This window comes from Argopecten irradians, chromosome 4 (genome assembly GCF_041381155.1).
Source record: "Argopecten irradians isolate NY chromosome 4, Ai_NY, whole genome shotgun sequence".
Classification (NCBI taxonomy): domain Eukaryota; kingdom Metazoa; phylum Mollusca; class Bivalvia; order Pectinida; family Pectinidae; genus Argopecten; species Argopecten irradians.
This window is the reverse complement of record NC_091137.1, coordinates 28,993,425-29,019,059: the sequence shown is the minus strand read 5'-3', so window position 1 is coordinate 29,019,059 and position 25,635 is coordinate 28,993,425. Positions and strand designations below refer to the sequence as shown.

Below are 25,635 nucleotides of genomic sequence, written 5' to 3'. Positions count from 1 at the left end.
GCATTTTAGAAATTAGTATTTTTTAAAGCATCATATGTATAAGTCGATCGAGCAAAAACATATGTTTCTGGGTCTAGTAACAAAGAAAATGATAAATATTTATTTTGAAACAAAATTGTTCTGTAAGAAAGTATTCTTATTGTTCTGAAGAAGAAAAACAATAGTTTAGTCGGACAGGTCTATTGTAGTAACATATTATATCGAGAGAAAAAAATCCTTAGCATAGATGGGTCAAACCCAGATACGGACATGTCTCCAATTTCCCTAGCAGTATTAACTTCCGGCGCGAAATTCTCATCCTCTCTCAACCACGAGAAAGAAAATATTCGATAGCATGGCAGAAGAAGAGAGAGACGAGAAGAAATTTTATGACGATGCAAAGAAGTACTGGAAAGACATTCCTTTGACAATTAACGGAATGTTAGGAGGTTTTGGACAAATATCTGTCACTGACATAAATGGATCAAGGGCATTTCTTCGACCGTTTCTAACGGTACGTTACACACTTACATGTTATACGATTTTAATCACAGAAACGGATGGAATTGGAACCTAAACAGTGCCAAATGGGATAGGATATAAGAAATATAAGGGCATTTATATAATCTGTATATAACAAAAGTGAAATTTATGAAAAAAAACCAAGATAATTGTCCGAAAAAAACAAAGATACCATATTTGACACAATAAGCGATATGTCCCTTTAGCGCCCTTCTCCCTTTTTGAGGCCAAAACTACATAAAACGGTATAGATTTGCGATGATTTTTACTTAATAGCACCTTTTCATTTTTATCATTTTTTAAGCGCCCTGGGCGCTTATTGGTCGAATACGCAGTATACGGTAATTATCAGAAATTGAAGAATGAAAATTGCAATTTTCCTCATTTCAAAATAAAGTAAAAACAGTAAAAGTTGTCCGTCCATCCGTCCGACATTTCCTTTAAATCGCTACTAGTCATAGAGTTCTGCATGGATTGTAACCAAATTTGGCCACAAACATCCTTGGGGGAAGGGGAACAGAACTTGTTTAAATTTTGGCTCTGAGCCCCCGGGGGCAGGAGGGGTGGGGCCAAATAGGGGAAATATAGGTAAATCCTATAAATCGCTACTTGTCCTAGAGTTCTGCATGAATTGTAACCAAATTTGGCCACAAACATCCATGGGGGAAGGGGAACAGAACGTATGTAAGTTTTGGCTCTGAGCCCCCGGGGGCAGGAGGGGCGGAGCCAAATAGGGGAAATAGAGGTAAATCCTATAAATCGCTACTTGTCCTAGAGTTCTGCATGGATTGTAACCAAATTTGGTCACAAACATCCTTTGGGGAAGGGGAACAGAACTTGTTTAAATTTTAGCTCTGACCCCCTGGGGCAGGAGGGGTGGGGCCCAATAGGGAAAATAGAGGTAAATCCTATCAATCACGACTTATCCTAGAGTTCTGCATGAATTGTAACCAAATTAGGCCACAAAAATTCATGAGGGAAAGGGAACAGAACTTATATAAATTTTGGCTCTGACCCCTCAGGGGCAGGAGGGGTGGGGCCCAATAGGGGAAATAGAAGTAAGTCCTATAAATTGCTACTTGTCCTAGAGTTCTGCATGGATTGTAACCGAATTTGGATACAAATATCCATGGGGGAAGGGGAACAGAACTTGTATAAATTTTGGCTCTGATCCTCTGGGGACGGGACAGGAGGGTCGGGCCCAATAGGGGAAATTGAGGTAAATCCTATAAATCGCTACTTGTCCTAGAGTTCTGCATGGATTGTGACCAATTTTGGCCACAAACATGCATGGGGCAAGGGGAACAGAACTTGTATAAATTTTGGATCTGACCCACCGGGGAGCAGGAGGGGTGGGACCCAATGGGGGAATTAGAGGTAAATATTTGAATTCCTTCAGAAAAGAAACAATGAACCTGTATTTAGAACATTACTTGGCATTACAAACCAGGTGAGTGATACAGGCCCTCTAGGCCTCTTGTTGATTTAGTTTAATGCCAATACATGTATTTATTCGGCAATCAATTTAAAAAGTACATAACCCAACAACCAAAGCATGTCAACCTCATCAAAAACAAGGGAGTTCATCCCACACTATTGGCAAGCATCACCCACCTGTATGTTTTAATGGTGTTAACTCATCACAGTTTCAATAATAGCACAGAGTAAAACGCTTTGAGAATAAAATATGTTAATAATAATATTAATAATAAACTTTATTTAGTCAAGTAAACATGTACAATATATACAATATTTACAATTATAGGACACATGTAGTGACTGCTGACTCCTAAAGACAGTTACACACACACATTCAAACAATTGTCTGCTACTAAACCACTTTTGACTCTGTTTGAGAGGAACACTATGCAGGCACAAACCAACCACAGTTCTTGAAAGGCCCACTACCTTTCCGAAACGGCTTATGATTATTAAAATGGGAATGTAAAACGAGACCGATAATTTTGTAGAGTCACAAAAGTTATTAACTTACCGTTGATACTGCACGTACCATCTCCTTCTTAACAATTTTATAAAAATAAATGAAATGTTTAATTTTCATAACGCGGGTCGTTTTATGTTTCCTGCAGTCGTCCTAAATACCGCGCGGTAGTTGACTATCACTGCGCCAGACGGCAAAACAGCGAAATGAATCTCCTCTGTTTTCATATATTATGGGAGAAACCATGCATATGTTTGGAGTTGTTACCTCATCTTATGCCATCGATATATCTTTTCTGATGTATAAAATGTTTTAACAAAACCTTTATGTTTTACTACAGAAAGGTAGTGGGCCTTTGAAGCATTCACTAAAAAGATATTTATTGTCACATTAAAATTCCTCACTAAATAAGTCCAAAACTTAATGTCTTAAATAGCCATTATTCCAGAAGAAATGAGTCTAGTAACAACAACACAAATTTCTGCTTTCCAGATTCGTCCTGATGGTGCAGTTTCAGTGATTCATGACACATTCCTGTTTCATTAGCAAAGTCTTTTTAACAACTGTGTACATGAAGAGTAAAGCATAACTGCCATGACATAAAAGCAAATCAGTCTCATTTGTAACACAATGTATGTGGTGATGTATTATATGTATGTGTTAAACTGTATAAATATATGGTATATTTGCACTAGATTATTTGGAATGCCTGCAATAAATGAAATTATTAAAAATATAAATTACAATGTCTCTGTGGTTAGATGTAATAATGGTTGTTTTTCTGTGTTAAAGATTGGAGGTGGTAGTACTGGTACAAAGAAGGCGATCGATTGTGGATCAGGCATTGGGCGAATCACAAAACGGCTTCTGCTTCCGACATTTGACTCTGTGGACATGGTGGAATTGACACAAGACTTCCTTGATGGAGCTGAACAACACATAGGGGAAGATTTCAAGCGTGTAGACAAGCAATTCTGTTGTGGCCTTCAGGATTTTACACCAGAAAAAGGAAAATATGACGTGATTTGGATACAGTGGGTGATTGGTCATCTGACTGATGACCATTTTGTACAGTTTCTACAGAGATGTCGGGATGGACTCAGTGAAAATGGCATCATTGTTCTCAAAGATAACTGCAGTCCCGAAAAGGTGTTTGATGACACAGACAGTAGTTATATGAGGACACGAGAACACACACTAGAACTGATAGTAAAGTCAGGACTCAAATTACTTAACTCTCAAAAACAGAAGGGCTTCCCTAAAGCTATTTATGATGTTATAATGTTTGCTTTACAATAGCTCATTCAGTATTATAATTTTTGCTGTCAATGATTGAAACCTGTTAGATATTTACAGACTTGGATGAAACAGCTGGTTTGTTCATCCTTATCAATACATTTAGGTCACTGAAAACAGAGTTGCCTCCCTTCTGTTAATTCTGATAATTGGGATACAATAATGTCTATTATTTTGTGTAATAAATTTGGAGGACAAATGATGCTAACTTTCTCAAATTGGTGAATGTTTATTATTTTATTTTTAAGCTAGTAAAATTTTAATCAATGACAATTATAATTTTTTATTACATGTAGTTTGTGAATTCTCTATTAAATGTACATGTATTTTAAGCCTGTCAATATTAACCTTTCTTTAGGATACATAATGTCCTTTCTTAAGGATATATAATGTCCTTTCTTTAGGATATACATTATTTCCTTTCTTTAAGGTATATTAATATGTCGATCCTTTCTTTAGGATACATATACATGATGTCCTTTCTTTAGGATATATAATATCCTTTCTTTAGGATATACATAATGTCCTTTCTTTAGGATACACATGATGTCCTTTCTTTAGGATACACATGATGTCCTTTCTTTAGGATACACATGATGTCCTTTCTTTAGGATACACATGATGTCCTTTCTTTAGGATACACATGATGTCCTTTCTTTAGGATACACATGATGTCCTTTCTTTAGGGTACACATGATGTCCTTTCTTTAGGATATACATATATAATGTTCCTCTCTAGGATACACATGATGTCCTTTCTTTAGGATACACTTAATGTCCTTTCTTTAGGATACACATGATGTCCTTTCTTTAGGGTACACATGATGTCCTTTCTTTAGGATACACATGATGTCCTTTCTTTAGGATACACATGATGTCCTTTCTTTAGGGTACACATGATGTCCTTTCTTTAGGATATACATGATGTCCTTTCTTTAGGATACACATGATGTCCTTTCTTTAGGATACACATGATGTCCTTTCTTTAGGATATACATGATGTCCTTTCTTTAGGATACACATGATGTCCTTTCTTTAGGATACACATGATGTCCTTTCTTTAGGATACACATGATGTCCTTTCTTTAGGATACACATGATGTCCTTTCTTTAGGATACACATGGTGTCCTTTCTTTAGGATACACATGATGTCCTTTCTTTAGGATACACATGGTGTCCTTTCTTTAGGATACACATGATGTCCTTTCTTTAGGATACACATGGTGTCCTTTCTTTAGGATATACATAATGTAGCATGGTTCAACAGTAAGATTCTTGGCTAGAAATTTATGTTCAAAATTGTTCACAGTGGAACTGATAAAGGTTGTGAACAGTGGAACTGATAAAGGTTGTGAATCAGTTATATACCGGGTACATACAATCTGTGAAAGTTATATTGAATGATATGTCGCTGGGTATAAGTAATATTTTTAAAGGGCTGTAATGCTGAAAATCAAATATACAGTAAATATTCCGCTAGTTTGAACAAAACTGAATAAATATTGAGTGGCCAGTTCAAATTATCGGAGTTGAAATCAGTAAATGTCAGTTTTGTGTACAGACATACCTGGCATAACTTGCCATAAGCAATGTAAGACAGAAAATCTACTGTATATGAAAAGCATATATTTTGCTAGTTTACCTGAAAGATGATATTTATAATCAATTCATTATAAATGTGAGCATGGGAATTCAATCATGTCGTTTTGCATATATATAATATGAAACTTAAAAATATTTACATTCAGTTCGTAAATAAGGTCACAATAATTGAACTGTTAAACCCCTGATTGCATATATTGCCTAAATCAAACATTCGGTCTTGGTGTTTTTTGCAAGATATTTCAGCTTAATTCATTTTATTTAGGACATAAACTATTCGTGTTAATTCATATCTATTGTATATTGACATTATAATGATCAGTAATACAATCTTTGTTCCAAACATATTTTTAGCTCACCTGGCCCGAAGGGCCGGTGAGCTTATGTCATGGCGCGGCGTCCGTCGTCCGTCCGTCCGTCCGTCCGTCGTCCGTCCGTCCGTCCGTCCGTCAACATTTCCTTTAAATCGCTACTAGTCATAGAGTTCTGTATGGATTGTAACCAAATTTGGCCACAAACATCCTTGGGGGAGGGGAAACAGAACTTGTATAAATTTTGGCTCTGTCCCCCCCGGGGCAGGAGGGGCGGGGCCCAATAGGGGAAATAGAGGTAAATCCTATAAATCGCTACTTGTCCTAGAGTTCTGCATGGATTGTAACCAAATTTGACCACAAACATCCTTGGGGGAGGGGGAACAGAACTTGTATAAATTTTGGCTCTGGTCCCCCAGGGGCAGGAGGGGCGGGGCCCAATAGGGGTGATAGAGGTAAATCCTTTAAATCGCTACTTGTCCTAGAGTTCTGAATGGAATGTAACTAAATTTGGCCACAAACATCCTTGGGGGAAGGGGAACAGAACTTGTATAAATTTTGGCTCTGACCCCCAGGGGGCAGGAGGGGCGGGGCCTAATAGGGGAAATAGAGGTAAATCCTTTAAATCGCTACTAGTCATAGAGTTCTGAATGGAATTTAACCAAATTTGACCACAAACATCCTTGGGGGAAGGGGAACAGACCTTGTATAAATTTTGGCTCTGGTCCCCCGGGGGCAGGAGGGGCGGAGCCCAATAGGGGTAATAGAAGTAAATCTTTTAAATCACTACTAGTCATAGAGTTCTGAATGGAATGTAACTAAATTTGGCCACAAACATCCTTGCGGGAGGGGGAACAGAACTTGTATAAATTTTGGCTCTGATCCCCGGGGGCAGGAGGGACAGGGCCCAATAGGGGAAATAGAGGTAAATCCTTTAAATCGCTACTAGTCATAGAGTTCTGAATGGAATGCAACCAAATTTGGCCACAAACATCCTTGGGGGAGGGGGAACAGACCTTGTATAAATTTTGGCTCTGACCCCCTGGGGGCGGGAGGGGTGGGGCCCAATAGGGGATTTAGAGGTTAATATTAAAATTCCTTCAGAAAAGAAACAATGAACCTGTATTCAGAACATTACTTGGCATTACAAACCAGGTGAGCGATACAGGCCCTCTGGGCCTCTTGTTTGCAATATATCATCATTTGTTTTGGATCTCATTGAACTCTCATTGATCTTATTTTTAGCCCACCATCATCAGATGGTGGGCTATTCAAATCACCTTTCGTCCGTGGTCCGTCGTCCGTCCGTCCGTCCTTCCGTCCATCCGTCCGTCCGTCTGTTAACAATTCTTGTTACCGCTATTTCTCTAAAAGTACTGAAGGGATCTTTCTCAAATTTCATATGTAGGTTCCCCTAGGACCCTAGTTGTGCATATTGCATTTTGGGACTGATCGGTCAACAAGATGGCCGCCAGGCAGCCATCTTGGATTTTGATAGTTAAAGTTTGTTACCGCTATTTCTCAGAAAGTACTGAAGGGATCTTTCTCAAATTTCATATGTAGGTTCCCCTAGGACCCTAGTTGTGCATATTGCATTTTAGGACTGATCGGTCAACAAGATGGCCGACCAGCCGCCATCTTGGATTTTGATAGTTAAAGTTTGTTACTGCTAATTCTCAGAAAGTACTGAAGGGATCTTTCTCAAATTTCATATGTAGGTTCCCCTAGGACCCTAGTAGTGCATATTGCATTTTGGGACTGATCGGTCAACAAGATGGCCGCCAGGTAGCCATCTTGGATTTTGATAGTTAAAGTTTGTTACCGCTATTTCTCAGAAAGTATTGAAGGGATTGTTCTCAAATATCATATGTAGGTTCCTCTAGGACCCTAGTTCTGCCTATTGCATTTTGCGACCACCATCTTGGATTTTGATAGTTTAAAGTTTGAAAAGCAGGAAAAAGAAGTGTAAGTTTGAAAAGCAGAGAAAAGATCCCTCTTTCATTTCTCAGACATAGATCAATCTTTGGTGGGCGCCAAGATCCCTCTGGGATCTCTTGTTGATTTAATCATCTGATGTATTCGAACTATCCAAAATTAAAAGTCAGTTTTTGAACTTCAAACTCTCACTAGCTAAAAAGAATTACTGTTTTTTTTCTGGGGGAAATGCATTTTCGAACTATCCACTGGCATGGGCTTAGAATGATAGTGTGATTGTAAATGTTACTTTTGTCAGAATTAGGTAAGCTTCTGTAAAAATGTGACAATCAGAAAGCTTCTGCTTTTTTAATGCCAAAATGTTCTGTATAAAAGTGAGCAGTAACTGAGAATGATTATAAAAAATCTGACTTGTTTTGTAACCTTTGTAAGGGTGTGTCTTATATCACGTCGTTATACTGAATTGATAATCACAACGTCAGTGTGGTTCAGTTCATACAACGATCACATATAACACAGTTCATGATATCCTAACATACAGTGGGAGTGTTTAATTCACTCTTGTGTGAAAGTTGCATATAAGGTATATGTGATCACTGTATAAAGGCCATACTACTGAAGGATATTGGCATTAAAGCATAGTACCATCATGTGTCACCATTATACCTCATGATCACTGATGAACTAGGTCAAGGTCATAGAACACAGTTTACACTTTGTTGTAAGTGAGTGGCAAGGTACCCAGGTAACATGGTTTGTTCTCACGGCAGCTTTGTAAAAAATATTCCTGTATTCTCATAAAATATACTTATATCCTAGGATGCTTTTAATATAAATAGCTTATTTACCTTTTGGTTGTCAAGACACAACTGGCTTATTTCCATTATGATAATTTAGATCCAATTATTGTATACCCACACTTAATTTAGCAGCAACTTAATTTCATGTTTTCATACCAAGACTTTTTCATTATTGTTTAATATCACAATTTTTTACGTATCTGATTGTACTGAGATATGATTACCTTTCTTAAATGTTCGTTTACCAAAAAAAAAAAATTAACAAAAAAAAAGTAAAGTGGTTTTTTATCACCCATCCTGTTAGCGGTTTTGAAGAGCGCTGTCCTATATTCATTCCATACATGCCTGGGTCTACACTTTTGTGATAGTTTAATTTCTTTTTAGTTAAGGATTCCAGCTCTTTTTTGATCAGGCCAGTTCTTCTTCCTAGTCCTATGAATCAGGTCGTTTCAAATTTATGGTACCTGCTTCCTTGTCACTACATTTTGACTAGTTACTTCCCTTCATATTCATCGTTTCACCCATCAGTACTGACAGAGTTAAACAGGGGGACGTAACTCTGATAGAGTTAAACAGGGGGAAGTAACTCTGACAGAGTTAAACAGGGGGAAGTAACTCTGACAGAGTTAAACAGGGGGAAGTAACTCTGATAGAGTTAAACAGGGGGAAGTAACTCTGATAGAGTTAAACAGGGGGAAGTATTTCTGATAGATCAGAATAAATTCTTATTAACTGTGATATACGAAATGTAGCTGTCACATATGGAATGTTTACTTGTTTAGTGAAAACTTTTATTTTTGTATCAGAACGTTTGTTCTCTTTTCAGAACACTTGTTTTTGTATGCTGATATTTTGTTGTTGATAATGCACTGTTCAACTTCACACCAATGCTGGTTCAGTATCTGAAAACTATTCAAAATATATCACAGCTTGAAGCTTTTTTTGTGACAATTTTGAAAGTAGAATAAAATGTTACAAATTTTCTTTTGTTTTACACCTGATTGTGACTCGGTCAAAATCTACACACATTTGTTATTGAATTGACCTTTACATTTGACCCATCGACCTTGAACATATGACTTGGACCAATTGACAGATCGCCAAACTCCGCCCACATTCTTTATTGGCCAATCAAATAATTTGAATATCGCCATCCGCGCCTAGAATAATATCTGCTGTTGCTATGTCTGCCAAGCACGCTGTTGCTACGTATAGTATTGCTATTTCTCTTATACCTATATACATGTGTAATACTGGCTGGTTTAGGGCAATATATGCTGATGTCGTCTGAGGCTGTATTGCATGGCTACCCATGCAATAGCGCCTCGTGACGTCACAGCGTCAACAAAATTACTATTTTATAGGTACAATTTTAACATTTTTTTTCTTCAGAAACTGATTAACTTTAAAAGATGCAAACAACGAAATATCATGCGATTTTCATGTATGAAGCACAGGGATCTGAGAATTAGTTACAGATTGTATAATCATGGACCCACCAGATTGCCCTAAGACTATTTTTAGATGTTTTAGAGGTCTAGATAAAATCATACTCTACATGGTACTATATACGAGAAGGGTGGAAATCCTAAGACTCTGAATTTCTAACCCGCCTACCTAATTAGCCGCTATAAAAACACATTTCTGGTACAGTGTCATAAAAACTGTTACTACCGATGGAAAGAGCAAGGACGTATATCTCACTTATAAATCCTTGGAAAGAGCGATAATTTTCCTTTCGATATCATCCTACACATCTATACATATGTATGAAGTCATGTCATTAAGACGATAAAAGCCCCATTATGACAAACGCCTTGAAAATAATCTAATAAAAAATTCATGCTGGCTTCGTGGCCGATATAATATGCATGAGGAAGGCTTCGGCTGCAATCTCATTGGCCGGCTTTAAAAAGTCCATAGATGTATATATTTGAATAGTAACGACGAAATCCATATATTGATGTACAACATCAAGCCTCGCTCATGCATATTATATCGGCCACGAAGCCAACATGAATTTTTAATTAGATGGCTTCAAGATGTGTGTCAAAATGGGGATTATATCGTCTTAATGACGGCACTTTGTATAGATGTATAGTATGATTTTGAAAGGAAACTTATCGCTTTTTCCAACGATAGTAACCGTTTTTATAACGATGTACTAGAAATGTGTTAATAGCCGTTAAAGGTAGGCGGGTTACAAATTTGGAGTCTAAGGCTTTCCATCCTTCTCGTATATAGTACCATGTAGAGTATGATTTAGTAGGCTTATCACGACAATGGTGTGACGTTACAGTGAAGATGACGTCATAGTACCGATGACGTCATCAATGCACTTCAATCACAAAACACGTCTTCGTCCCTAGTAACTGTGACAGATGCATCAATGGTTGTATCGATGATAGTGTGATGGGGACGATGGAAAGGTTCATTAGCCGCCTGAGAAGAAGAAATGCTGTAATTCTGAACTGGGAGGATCGCCATGAGAAAGCCAAGTTAGTCCCATGCATGCTTTATAATATTGTACTGTCATTTGTCATTGAACAGTGTTTTCGGCTCAAATGTAATACCAAACACTAAATACTCACTGCTCTCTTATTCCATATATATATACATCGTCTATGCCATGTTGACGACCAATTCATATTCGATATTATCAATTTAAACCAAAACGTGAAATAGGTATATTTTATAATATAGAAGTAAATTGGACGAGAACTATGACTCTAAGCTACATGGATTACTTGATGACACGGGACAAAAGTACATGTAAGTACTGAAAATCATTAAAATCATAGTCGGTGTTATTTAACTAGTCCTCTAAAAGGCAGGGACGTGTACAGCCAAAGATATTGATCTGGTTCATAAAATTGGATTGTGCTTTCACCTATCGTTTTTCAATTTCAAACCAATTAATGAAATTAGCCGACTAAGGCATGATACACATACAGGGATGCTGATAAGCTTATCGAGCTTATTGGACGTGGTCGGCCGATTATTTGGACACAACAACGGCTGGGAACGGAACCATGGTCACAGAGATTGGCTAATAAAGCATTTATAACGTATTGAAATCCTTGACCGCGGATCCCATTACAAACTGGAAGAGATCCATGGCTTTGGGTCGCTCGTTAGGTAATTCTAACTCGCGAATTCATAGAACATGCAAGTGTTTCGGAATGAGATTCTGATAGCATCGTTATAACTTGCACCAGCACTTTGTACCATGGCCAATGTCCGATATGTCGTGGCCATCATGCCGTTAATGCTTTGCAATGTCCGAGAATGATTTTTTTTTAATTTTTGAAGGGTTCTGATGCAATCTGATTAAATTACATATCGTTATTATGACCCTGTTTCTTAACAAAACGTGTTGATAATAATGATCTTTATTTTTTATCAAATTAGTTCTGATGTTAAAGGGACAATTTAGTGAGATTAATTCTGTTACATAACCACGAAGCAAAATATGACATAAATGTATTGTTCTGCATTCCTTATGAAAGGTATAACAAGAAATTTTCGACAAATTTCACGGCGTTGTTAATTATTTTGATTGATACTGTTGAGATTCCAAATTGTGTAGCAATTCCATTCAGCAGTTACAACATGCACGCTTTACACATACCCGAGCCAAAGTCACGCACGTTAAACAAATGCAATACATAACCACTGAGGAGTTGATGAAATTATTTTTAAACAAGAACATGCATCTAAGAAGGTATTACTACACTAGCAAGGGCCAGGGTTCGGCATACAAGACATCCGACCACTATGCGTAATGAGGACAGTAAGCGAGTTTGAACATTTCACATACATTTCACTACAGTGGGCTTTTCTGGCATAAAACAGTAAAACCATTTAATCTTATTAATATTAGAACTGGGCTGTTTCCGAAATATGAGCAAATTTTCATGTACTCTTAGACTGAATTGTCCCTTTAATTATGAATACAAGCGGTATAACTTTGTCGATATCATCAGAAAATCGTCAGAAAATTCGAACTATACATTCAACTGTGATGTAGCCAATCTTTTCTTACCGCATATGTAATAGCCAAAATATACTCCATTCTTTGTTCTTTGTGTGTTTCTTTGTGCCCATACCGCTTTAGCATTATGCCAATGTCGTTGCGTTTTCTCAATTTCAATTTTTAACAACTTGCCCTCAAATCATGAACATCTTAATTTATTTCCTGACTCAATCATATCTATCTTGATCTATTTGTATTTTATGTGTCATATTTTGCGAGGGAAAACTAAACTTTCATTTCCGTGTACATGTTTATTCATTTTAGAAAATTGCTTGTATTTCGCAAAGAAAAGAACATGTACGAACTTCGAATTGAAAACTTATTATTAAGAATCCTGTGTATTCCTCGACTTAATGACATTGTCCTTCGCTTCACTCCATCGAATTGACACCATCAGAGATCTTTACTTGGCTAGCAAAGACTTGGCTGTAACACGTTTTACTTAGTTATGAGTATATGAACACTTTAGGTGTGCAGTAAAATGTTATATATGAAGATTCTTGTGTACTGTTGAAATCCATCATATCAAAACAGATTGATTTGCTTCCATAACACTATCAGGGGTGTCTAAAATGCACATTTTTAAGTATACTTATCTGTGATGATTTTCACGTACATGTACATGTATCTTACTGAGAAGAACATCGCGCGTGATACACATACAAAATGTAAGTAAACAAATATTCGTATGACAACATAATTTATATCCCGTTAGTCTTTTAAGTAAACAAGTCTTCTATAATGAGATTATACTTAAGTGTTTACACGATTCTATTTTACGACAAGTTAATTGTTTTACTGGAGTAATAAAGAACTTGACCTGGATAAAATGGCACTCTGGAGTAATATAGTGATGAAATGTGTATTTTATATTTAGGGACATTTTAAATTTGTCTTTGCTATCATGATGTATCGACACTGCGTGTAGACTGATGTAAACACGGGTAAATATTGGTAGACGGAGTTAGGATGTTACCGTGTCGTAAATGTGACTAAAATAGAATTTTGACAGCAAAGTGGGTTTTTTTGTGGACGCTCTTACATTAATCTCACCCATTTACATATACCTATATATCTATATGAGGTTGTGTCTGGTAACAGGTATTGTATGTGGATTGAATGGAGTTAAATTATTATACATTATATAATATAGTATTTTGACTAGATAATTTCTTAAGTTGTACAATTCTAATTAAAACCTTTGATGTCTTTACTGCAATTGACATAACCCTTTGACCTAGTTAACGAAAGGTTTGTACTGTATATGTAATTTGTATATAAATATGTATATGTATTTTGTTTATAAATCTGTATATGTATTTTGTATATAAATCTGTATATGTATTTTCTTTTCTAATCGGCAAAACAATTTTCGCCAAAATGCTGTTTTATCATATAAAATCCTAAAAGTTTTATTATACTGACCGCGAGAAGAACTAAAGTAAAGTTCATTGAACGACATCGTGTACCATTAGTTTTTGTCAAACCTCTGATGGCAAGAATCCCTTGTATTCCTCGACTGATTGACATTGTCCTGATGTCCTCAACGATTCCTGACAGAGGTGCGTTTGACCATGAAGGAGGTGATATTCGGTGAGGTTTGTAACCTTAGTCTTTTATTGTCGTCATTAAGTGAACTTCGTGTGGAACTCAATAGGTGTAAGGCAGTTTCCAAAGAGTTTATTACTCGCTGGAAATTACATCTTTACTGAACCCCTTTCATTAAATTTTTGAAACTAATTCAATTCAAACTTTAAAAACAATGGCCCAACAAACGTCCCGAGCTGATACAATTTCATAGAAATAGAGTCTCGAAACTGATTAGAGCTTATAAATGCTTACAAATAATGTGATATTGTACTTGAATCAGTTACAAATACTGAAGCATCTTGAAAGACAAGGCACGGTTTGTGGTAATTCATCTCGGTTTGGATAATTTGATTTCAATCATAGAGATTATGTGATTGGCATAATACATAATGTAAGACCTTTCCAGAAGAAAGCATACGCAATAGCAAAGTCGGTAACAACTGATTAAATGATTGGTTTGGGGTTTTCAGCAAGTACGCCGAAAAACTGACTGAAGTCATGTATTTAGGAGACACTATCTTAGCCCTTTAAGGTTGGTCATGGCACGACATTAAACCACTTTGAGAGCTTCTTTTCATTTACTTTTCGAAACTGATTCGTCGTAAACTTAAAAAAAATCTATATTTGCTATAGTCGTGTATAATAGAACAATTTTTGGGGAAAAAACCCAAAACATTGCGATGACTCAATCCGATAGGTGGTTTTATTCCCAGGTCCTTTCTTGAAGATTCAATCTTGCGATTCACAGCCATAAAAAGTCAGAAAAGGTCAACTCGACCTAAAATAAGGTAATTTTGTGGCGATCAATGTTCGCAAACTTTAATCGCACGCCAAAACTAGATTGTTTACAGTAAACGCCAGGCTAATTGCTTTATATAGTTAGCAAAACAACATTGTATTGGATTTCGTATTGAGTAAGGCATCGATACTAGTTTTACAGAAAACGACGATCTCGTGTCTAAAATAACGATCACTACCTCGAATGCTTCACCAAGATCCGCCTCCGTCTTTATTGTCGCCGGGTATTCCTGCTATCTGCTGCGGTCTCCTTCTCCCAGTGACGCCTGGAGCTGTCCCAATTCCACCGCCTCATTAATTATAGCTGTATCATGATAAACAAAACACGCAAATTGGAGGCATGACTGTAGCCGAGTTTCCCTGATGCAATAAATCAGTCTTCTGATAACGGGCGGGTATTTATGGTTGCAGATCATGTTTACAACATCGTTAGGCTATGTCTAGTTGTGATGTTTACTTAAACATTGACGAGCCTGTCAATAAACAGTTACACGCTCTCTGGCCCTACATCTATACACACCGTTACCCCTGTCATATCCATCGGACCGCTACAGCTAATCGCATGCTTCATAGGATAGCGAACGTTCAACTTATGAAAAATTGAAATGGTCCCACATTGTAATAAGCATCATCCGTTTTTCTGATACGTGTCTTTAGTTCGGTCCCACACATCCATAATGGAACAGGATAGGTCGGAAAGGGCTGGCTCTCCGGATTCCTTCTGCTCGGATAAAGGAACGTACAACGTCAGCCCTCACTGCGATTTACAGAAACAGAGAAACAGGGCTATTGTGAGACAATTACTCGATGAGTTTGATATGGAAGAGACTGTTGCTCGTTATAGAAACCAGGAGTCACAGGACTTTGTCCTAGACGAGGGCGATTTTAGTGTGGACTCGTAAGTTTTATGATAATAGACTGGTTCTTTTAAAAGATGCGCTAATTGGATTGATTAGTTACTTTCTGTTGTGTTTTCATACAATTCATATTGTATTTCTCTTTAACATTTATCTTAAATCTTTAAATATATATTGTTTATAACCTTTCAAAACAAGTTTCTAGACATTTTATCAATACTTATTGCGTTATTTTCGTGAAATCGTTTTTTTCAGCTGAAACCATTCAACATGTTGAAACTGAGAGGTTTAAACTATATCTGTAGAAAACCTCCATACTGTGTCGGGTATTTGAGGCCTCGTTTAGATCCTTACCACTTTCTTGCCATGGGCGTTGTCTTTTTCTCCGGAAATTTCGTTAATTCGTTGAATTACCGTACTTGTTGATATGACATTAACTTTAATTATCAATAACCGTCATAATATGATCAAACATGACACATCAAAAACTCGTTTGCTGCTAAAATGTTGTTATTGATCATTTAGGACAAGCAGTGGGTGTAGTATTGTTGCATGCGGAGTATAATACATACATCTAATTAATTTATTGTCACGGTCGAATGACGAACTCCACCCTAGTTATTTCATGGTCATTAAGTACAAAATGTACACTGAATTCTTCCACAGAGAGTATCGTATAGCATATCACCGCTTCAATAACTATCAATACATAGGATAATGAGTAATTATGTATTTATGCAATGTCAGGTTTTTATAGCCGGAATTATTGATTGCGTTCAGAAAGCATTAATTGGCAATATGAGACATAGTACTTGAAACTGAACGAAATCAGCATTATCGTCCCATAAACACCGTTGATGATCTGAGGCAATAAATGTGACTGGATTTATAGGCATATTGCATACATTGACACACAAAAAAACTATAACGACGTTACAGGAACGTAATCCAAAAAAAAAAAAAAAAAAAAAAAAAAAAAAAAAAACAATTGATCGACGCCATTTAATTCCAATGCTGTTTTGTACGAAAACTTAATAAAACACAAAGGAACTTGAACCAGGAACTCCGAGAGTGTAAGCGTTTTTGGCATAGTTGACTACTGGAGAATTATGGCGAGAATTACATTCAATGTCTGTTAATTAACAAAATAAGAAAAAAATGACCACCTTACATAAAAATGAGGTAAATGTTCGATTTAATTACAATCTTTAACGTAACAGGAACATCAATTTCACAGTTTTAAAACTACCACTATATTATATTTTTATTTGCGTTGGTGATTGAAATTATGCACATATTTCATGACAATATTGAACCGAACAAGAGAATATTGAATCAGTATGTAAACGCGATGTAAGAGATGGATGCACGACTGTTGCTATTCAAGATGAATGATTAAAAATTATTATCATAACTGAAGCGTTTGATAGATTAGATGAAGCATCTTTAATACGCATACGAAGTCAAAAAGTCGTGTAAGTTGACTTGCATAAGGTCAATTATTTGAGGGTTCAGAGCACAATTTCTAGGATTTTCTCTGATTTTTTCCTCCGTTTTAATGCAGATGAGCCATTGTCGTATGTTTAAAAAAATATGTCGTATAGTTCACAAAGTGTTTAAAATATGTCTTTTTTTTTTCTTTTCAAAAAACAAAAATGTTTGTACCTTAACTTTGGAGTGAGTCTAAAGGTGATATAAAATGATGCCAAATAGTCCAAGTTGGTAAAATTTTAGACAATGTCTTAATTTGCTTACAATGTAGCTTCTTACGTAAACAGTATTCTGTGCCCATGAGGACTATACGCGAAGGATCTTCGCTGGCAAAGGCTTCTGATAGCGTTACCAAAGTTAGTTGTAAGATGTTAATTGGATCTGAGTTTACCAATACTTTAGGTCAGTAGTAAAATGTTATGTAAGACCACTCTAATGAACTATTGGAATCCAGAACAATTTGCTCCATCACACTATCGGGGATGTAGAAATAAGAATTGCTAGCATTTCGTTTCTAGACAATCTTTTTATGTGTAGGTTAACAGATTAATGCTAGGCTGATATGTCGCTGGTACATTGTTATAACTGTGATATACTATTTGGCTAATTTGTTAACCTGAGTAGGTAGATACTATTCTAAACGGTTGTTAACCCGTGAATGTAACTAATACTTGACTGATGATTAGTTAATTAATTTGGTTTTAATGCGTGGGAGTATATGGTATTAGTCTGGTTTGATACTGTGGATACTAACAGACCTTTCTTAAAGATGCTCCACCGCTAACAAAGCATAAATGATATTCATCATTTGAACAATAGTTGGTATTTAATCTTGTATATTTATGTCTAATTAACACACACACAAAAATATAAAACAACTTATTTTGCCTTTGGTACATGCGCAATCAGTACCTCATTCCATATAGGATATAGTGTCACGGATTTTTTTCGGGATATAATTATTTTTTTTATATAATTTTAGCTTAAAGTAAAATTAGAAGTTCAAACTTTTCAAAGATCGTAATGGCGTAAAGTAAGTAATTTTTGAAACTGAGGAAAATATTAAATCGTCTGCTCCTGTTTTTGTTAGTGAAAAATTACCATTTGTCAGTGGTGGAGCTAATATTAGCTCATGAATATTCATCTTTGAACCAAATCGAGGATATTCGGTGAAAATGAGTTGTTGACCAGCGGAAAACATTGATGTATTTGGTTTGTCAGTACATGTATGTGAATTTATATATTTTTTGGCGTCAACGCCCAAAGAAAAGAGTTTGACACGTTACAAACATTCTGCTTTTCACCTGCCGTTGGCGGCAAACAATGTACTAACGTGTTTGAATATTAACACTATTAACGTGGTGGCAGTATCCAACTCTTTGACGCACATTGACTTTGAAACTCTATGTTTCAAAGGTCAAACATAAACCATAGAATTGGATTTCATCTCACTGTTTGCTATTACAATTAATTTAACTTATGCGATAACAGTTCTTAAGTGTTTGAACGACTGACTTCGCAATATGAGCAAAAATTAAATTCAATATCTATTGTAAAGATAATCTTGAAATAGCACGAGAAGAATGGAACCACACACGTCGCAAGGATAAGAGATTTCTGTATTATCCTTGCACCAATCCAACCTCTGCCATATCAGGCTGAAGTTAACCATTAGGTTGCGGAGCGTAACTATGTTCATTATGCTCTAGGAAATGATAGCGATAGTGATACTGATAGAATATATTAACATGAAATCATTGATAATCATACATAAAGCAATGAATGAATGTGATGTAATATTACTACCAGTCAAGCGAAGAGGAATACAATACCGTATTTAATAATACTTATATTATGTATGATATAGTTAGTAAAGAGTTGTCTCATCTTATAGTAAGTTGCCATGTGAAAATGTGTCAAATATAAGAAATGACCAACCAAGTATTTGGCAGCCATTATGAAAATGTGTGCTTCCTGTGCTTTGTTACTGCTTTGTTTAAGTTGCACTGTAATGAAAATGCTTTACATAAGTATACTTTTATAACCTTTTGCTATTTATTTCTACATTTTAGTGTAGTTAAAATAATTTTGAATTTTGAACAAGGGATGCTAAAACAACGAACAAAATTCCAATGAACTTAACATCAAGCACACTAATTCCCAATTTTATGTCGGTTTTCGAAAGAGCAAACTTTTACGCAGGAAGATACTAAAACATTGCCAACAGAACGTGTTATATCTGTAAAAATTATGGAAAATGGAGTATTTTTATCTTCAAAATTTAGGGGTGTTAGGTAACATATGCTGATATTCTGAGGAAAATAATGGGCTGACCGTGTGTTACAGTTATTTTGCTGGCTTTGCCGATTCTGCAATCATACAACCAATTGGAAAGATGTTGCTTCAGATTTTCTTGTTTATATGGTTAAAACAATGAAATTCCTGTTAAGTTACATTTGTCAAATAGCTATCTTTAATTGACAATGGTTCCAAATCTTTCGTTTTCATCTTTGGTATGGGCTCCTATGCCCAAAGATGTATCAATTTAGAAAACAAATGTAAGTCATATGAAAACTTTGAATTTTCAGCAAAGAAAACTTGGTTGTACATTATTTGAAATCATCACACTTTCACTGATATTGTAACTAACGAACTGACATTATTTTGTACAAGTTAGAATCCTGACTGTATATTACACACGCTATGGTATATCGGTATATTTACTGATCTATCTGCAGTGATCATGTGTAAACGACTTTTTAGGTTATTTTTACCTGTCATAAGTTAGATTAATTTTTGCAAAAAAAAAAAAAAAAAAAAAAAAACCCAGCAAGAAGGAAGTTCCCATCGGCATTCTCATAGTCTGCTAGAAGGCTTGGCGAGAACCAAATTCCAAGACTTTATATTGGTCTTATTTAACCCGAAGATAACAAAACTAAAGGTACCAGTAACAGTGACGATTTGTTTTATTCTGCAGTTCCTTGTCTGCGCTACGGATACGTCAGAAGTTACTTCGGCTTATGGGTACTGATGTCATCAGACTCAACGACAAGAGCTACACGGACACTTTGCTCGACAAACTCAAACAGGAGTATGAGGTATGTAATTAGATTATGGAGACGGATTAATATAAGTACATTGTACTTGTTTCTGAATATAAGTACATTGTACTTGTTTCTGAATCCAACCCTTTATGTCGTGTATGTTGTACTGTATCTTTATTGAATAAAATATTGTTTAAACCAACTAGGTCGAAGGCATTATTATGTCATAGAAGCGAAATTCACGCCAGACCGGTATTCTGATCCGGGACCCTCCGAACACTAGCCGGAGTAATCTACCAATTGAGTTTCTTGGTACCGTTACAATTACACAGAGGACTGACACAATTACTAAACGGCCACAGGCTGTGGTTGCGAGCATTAAAATCTCAAAAGTGGACAGAAAATAAGAAATATGTAACATGACATATGTTTTATCAATACGGTATTCAAATAAGATTTAAGGATTTATTTTAGCGGTAATCTTATTTTTGATCTTATTTAAGATATTCTGCGCTATAATATGATTGCGTTCATTTTTTATGTATATATAGTTAATATAGCAAGTATGGTGATTGCCCGAGGGCTTTCAAGATCGCCTTTGCGCTAATTTTTGACTGTGCCAAAATTTTCCATTTACAGTATATATGTAATGTCAGGATGTCAAGTTATGTCATGTTCCCACAGTATTCTATAGTTATGTTGTTTCTGTAAGAGTAATACTGGAGTCATACTGATATAAACTTTATCTAACAACAGTCAAACGTGGAAAAGAAGGAAAAAGCGTTACAAGAAGCAGAAAAGAAGAGACTGCGGAAATTAATGCTAGAAGGTGTAATATCCGCTCAAGTGATGAAAAATCCAGACGGCAAACAACGCCGCTCAAAGAGAATAAAACAGAACAGGAAGAATAATTCACACACCAACATTAAGGTAAGGCATGGAGAACTTTCTTCTCGTTGTAGTTTGATCGAAAACAGGGACAGTCAGACCGGAGTACGAACCCTGGACGTGATACGGTGATAGTCTGGTTGCAACAGCTACATTGATCTTCTCTCCATTTTCAATTTATGACCGAAGGCTTAGTTGCCATCCCAGCTTCTAGTACACGCTTGTTGAGTCCTTAGGCCTGGTCACACTTGCGGTTTTGCCGTAGTAGGCCGTAGTTCAAAAATACCGTAGTAAACCATATAGTAAACCACAGTGTAAGGTAGGCTAACTGCGGCTAACTGTGGCTAACTGCGGCTAACTGATCAGGTATTAGGGCCTACTGCGGTCTATTATGGCCTACTACGGCATACCGTACGGTCAAAGTACGGTCTACTGCGGCCTACTACGGTCTACTACTGTTAAGTATGGTATACTCAAGGTCTCTCAGGGTTAAAATACCGTAGCCAAATTGTGAGCATGTTCAAAATTTCTGACCTTCCCTATGGCTTTTCTAATGTAAATCAAAGGTTAACCCCAAGATCAGAAGTACGGAATAGTTGAATGAATTTAATCGTTTTTATTACAGTTGATTCTAGTATAAACTGGTGACGTGGCTAGTGGTTTTTGAATAATTGAATTATTTCCTACTCTACTGTTATCTTTTAAAATTGAAAAAAAGATAATCGCTAAATCTCATGACTTCTGGTACTTTTCTAAGAGATAACTTACTCTTAAAAAAGTTATACTTACTCATTGTTTACCACTATTTATTGCTGTTTTTTTTTCCTTTTTGTATCTAATGCCCACATAAGAAGGCAGGTCCGCCCTCAATCATGCACGAGGACAGTCCATACTATCAACACGAAAGACCCGCGTCACCTACACAGCCAATGGACCTAGAACAGGTCAGTTGTCAACACATATACATACATTGTATTTAATTTTGATGAACATATATATACAGAATAAAATTACATTTCGTTCTCTATGACCGTAATTTGAAACCCGTTCAAAAATAATCAAAAAACAAATTATCCTACATAAGACACATTCTTGTTTCTTCAAACTTAAATACACCAGCAACAAAAGTTATGGATTATACTGGACTCGAATTGTCTGTCCGTCCGTACGACTGAGGGATTTTTACGATGTTGGACGTGCAGATAGTTGTAAGAGTTATGCCCCTTTGTTACAATACGATTAAACGGCTACTCCTCCTTAACTACGGTGGAATTTGAAAATGAAATTTTAGAGCAATTATCCTTATACAGTGACAATGTGTGTCAATTACATTAGAACGAGTTACACCACCCTTTTCAGAGTTAATACCCTTTGTTTCAAAATGATCGACAGGCATTTTGATGCTGATTTGCAATATAAATCTGAATTTATTGGCCTGTTTGTGGGCTCGGGGACAGGAGGTTTTGGCGTAAGGGTATAAATCGACCTTCTGGACGACGGTTCTAGTTTAAAATTGTCCCAGTACAACGATCTCAGGTCTGTTTTATACCAGAAAAGTATGACATTGTCTTTACTCGCTCGATACATTTGACAATCTAAATTCTAATAGAAACTGAATCTAGGAAACAAGATCAAAAAAGTAAATATTGTAAAAACATATCCATTCTCCATTGACAGAATGTAGTTTCGCAAATGGAACACATTGAAAACGAAGAATCAGAAGAAAATGAAAATATCGAGAAAATGTCTCAAGATCACAAGTCAGACGACAGTAGCAAAGGAGGACAGAAAGAAAAGAAACAGGTAAGGTTGTGGAGCACAATGGAAGGACTGCAAATACCATAGTAACTCTCGAAATTATCTCAGATTTACCAATATAACAGACTTGTGGTACCGATTGTACCAAAACAATAAACAAATTTTACCATGCGAACAAAAACGAAATAGCAATTACACCTTGTTTACCTGAGCAACAATGACAATTATAAAGGGATTACTGTAAACCCACTTCCTTTCGCGGCCACTAACTTTCGCGATTTTCGTTTTTAAAAAAAAGTTCGCGAATATTAACATTCGTAGATTCGAAAATTGGATGGAAATTACTTTCAATATATATATATATTGTTTGTATTTGTTCGCGATAATTAACTTTCACAAATTTACTGTGATCGCGAAATTCGTGAAAGTAAACAACACGCGAAAGAAAGTTGGTTTACAGTACACACACACACACACACACACAAAAAAAAAAAAAAAAAAAAATAGTCGAAATATCTTAAGGTTTATAGACATGATCGAATGCGTATTAAATTCAATATCGGTTGCATGTATTACCCGAAGCATTCGAGACGTCATCTACATACTGAGCACGTGGATATTTTCTTGTGTCGATATTTTCGCTAAATCAAGTTCCAAACAGACTAAAGTCATATCACTCCCTGGGATACAGCAAGAAAAAATAAACAGCTCACATCAACGTTAATGGGGAAGTGATAGATGTGATTTATTTAGGAGTAGATTTAATCCAAAGGACTTACTCATTTCTTGTTAAATCTTAAAACAATCATAAGTTATAAATAGTCTCATTTCAATATCATTTAAATCATTTTATGTCAGAAACAAAAATATAGGATGAAAGTTTTATTAGTACTATCTATTGTGCTTGTGCATATCAAGCTCCCAAGAGCTTTCCTATAAATACATATACATATTTTTAATTTACTTTCGTTCTCATTTATCGTTCTGCTTCTTTAGGTTCAGTGGTCTCAGCCTAAAAGGCAAATGAACTGCGGCGATGCACCTGTAACAGGTCCTAAACGAGTCTATCCGACGGGAAAGTACGCCGTCAAAGAGTCAGCGCTCCTACGTGATTTCAGAGATGAAGAGGTAACGTGAAGCTTGTTACTCTTCTTCTTCCTCTTCAAAATTTCATGATATTCCGAAACCGACGTAATAGATAGGCCGCATCTAATACTCATTATTGTACATATAAATGTATAATTTAATTCTTTATCCTCTGCTAGCCCTGCAAATTGGGTATCTTGCTGTCTCTGGTAATTGCAAAAAGACAACTACGTTTGAGATACAGTATTCTGTATTTTTTTTTCAAAAATGTCTTTCTTCTTCATATCTTATCCCTTCGTACCGTCTTTGCTTTTGGTCTTGAGTTGAGTATTTGTCTTGTGATGTTCTCCTCTTTGTAAATATCTTGTAAATCACACATGCACTCAACACACGACACATAAAGCTACAACGACATCAGAACACAAAAAAAAACACATTTTATTTTCCAAGTATCTACACCTCAAATATATTTGGTTTTTGGCACATGGACAACCAATTCATAACTCCATATAAGAATGTGTTCAAGACGAAATTAATTATTTCCAAAATTTCATGTTTCGCCTGTTCCTATTTGTAACTGATGGACGCACTATATGTTGGTGAAGACGTTGCAGTTACAAGCGTCAATAGGGTAACATAGATGCGACCAGATGTGACGGAAGGATCTACGTCATTAGGGTAACATAGGTGCGACAAGATGTGACGGAAGGATCTACGTCAATAGGGTAACATAGGTGCGACAAGATGTGACGGAAGGATCTACGTCATTAGGGTAACATAGGTGCGACAAGATGTGACGGAAGGATCTACGTCATTAGGGTAACATAGGTGCGACAAGATGTGACGGAAGGATCTACGTCATTAGGGTAACATAGGTGCGACAAGATGTGACGGAAGGATCTACGTCATTAGGGTAACATAGGTGCGACAAGATGTGACGGAAGGATCTACGTCATTAGGGTAACATAGGTGCGACAAGATGTGACGGAAGGATCTACGTCATTAGGGTAACATAGGTGCGACAAGATGTGACGGAAGGATCTACGTTATATGTATTAGTGTATCATTACAGTGTACTATTATGTATACACTAACTTTTCAATACATTCTCGTTTCAGACGGTTGCTGGTTTGTACCGTTTGGCTGAGAAACTTGTTCTGTGATTCACATCAACAACTTTCATTCATGAATCCTACCCACACTAAGAAGAACCAGTCACATTATTATTCTACATGATTTACTGTAGTCATGTTCTAAAAATAAAACAATTTATTTTCGTCACCATGCGTTTCATTCTTGATATTAGATACTAGTAGTTAATTGATAGCAATCATGAATCATCATAGGCCGTAACACAAGTCAATAAAAATCATATTGCATGTGAAATATCGAGTGACAGGAATTCGAGGTTAGGTAAGTGTATTCATGCAGATTACGTATTTGTTTGATATGAACTTGCGGGGGCACTGATTTTATAACTCAGTTTGTCGCAACTTCCCAGTTACATTACATCAAATATCTGTGTGTATGTTTTACGATACTTAGGAGAATGCGGCATGCGTAATGTATATTATAACGTAATTTGTCTTACGTTTCTGCATTGTAGTTGACTTTTTACAACTACCATTGAAGTTTGCCTACGATTTGTGTTTAAAACAGTCAAATGGTCCCAGGGTTATGGGATATGGATATTTTACTG

At 36.2% G+C, this 25,635-nt stretch overlaps 2 protein-coding genes across 4 annotated transcripts; both read left to right on the top strand.

The window, feature by feature from the left end:
• Window positions 1-272: 272 nt before the first annotated feature.
• LOC138321208 (N-terminal Xaa-Pro-Lys N-methyltransferase 1-like) lies at window positions 273-4,012 on the top strand. Its single transcript, XM_069264719.1, has 2 exons — window positions 273-493; window positions 3,236-4,012. The coding sequence occupies exons 1-2, from the start codon at window positions 335-337 to the stop codon at window positions 3,740-3,742; spliced, it is 666 nt and encodes a 221-aa protein (XP_069120820.1). The 5' UTR covers window positions 273-334; the 3' UTR covers window positions 3,743-4,012.
• Window positions 4,013-10,704: 6,692 nt separating this feature from the next.
• On the top strand, window positions 10,705-25,217 carry LOC138321206 (uncharacterized). Of its 3 annotated transcripts, none has more exons than XM_069264716.1 (7): window positions 10,705-10,886; window positions 20,138-20,258; window positions 20,961-21,134; window positions 21,944-22,036; window positions 22,770-22,895; window positions 23,847-23,978; window positions 25,055-25,217. In XM_069264716.1, the coding sequence occupies exons 1-7, from the start codon at window positions 10,801-10,803 to the stop codon at window positions 25,097-25,099; spliced, it is 777 nt and encodes a 258-aa protein (XP_069120817.1). In that variant the 5' UTR covers window positions 10,705-10,800; the 3' UTR covers window positions 25,100-25,217. The 3 variants fall into 3 exon arrangements, with proteins under 3 accessions (XP_069120817.1, XP_069120816.1, XP_069120815.1); XM_069264715.1 differs by lacking the exon at window positions 10,705-10,886 and adding an exon at window positions 15,316-15,710 and having other exon boundaries at window positions 21,947-22,036; XM_069264714.1 differs by lacking the exon at window positions 10,705-10,886 and adding an exon at window positions 15,319-15,710.
• The last annotated feature ends 418 nt before the right edge of the window (window positions 25,218-25,635 follow it).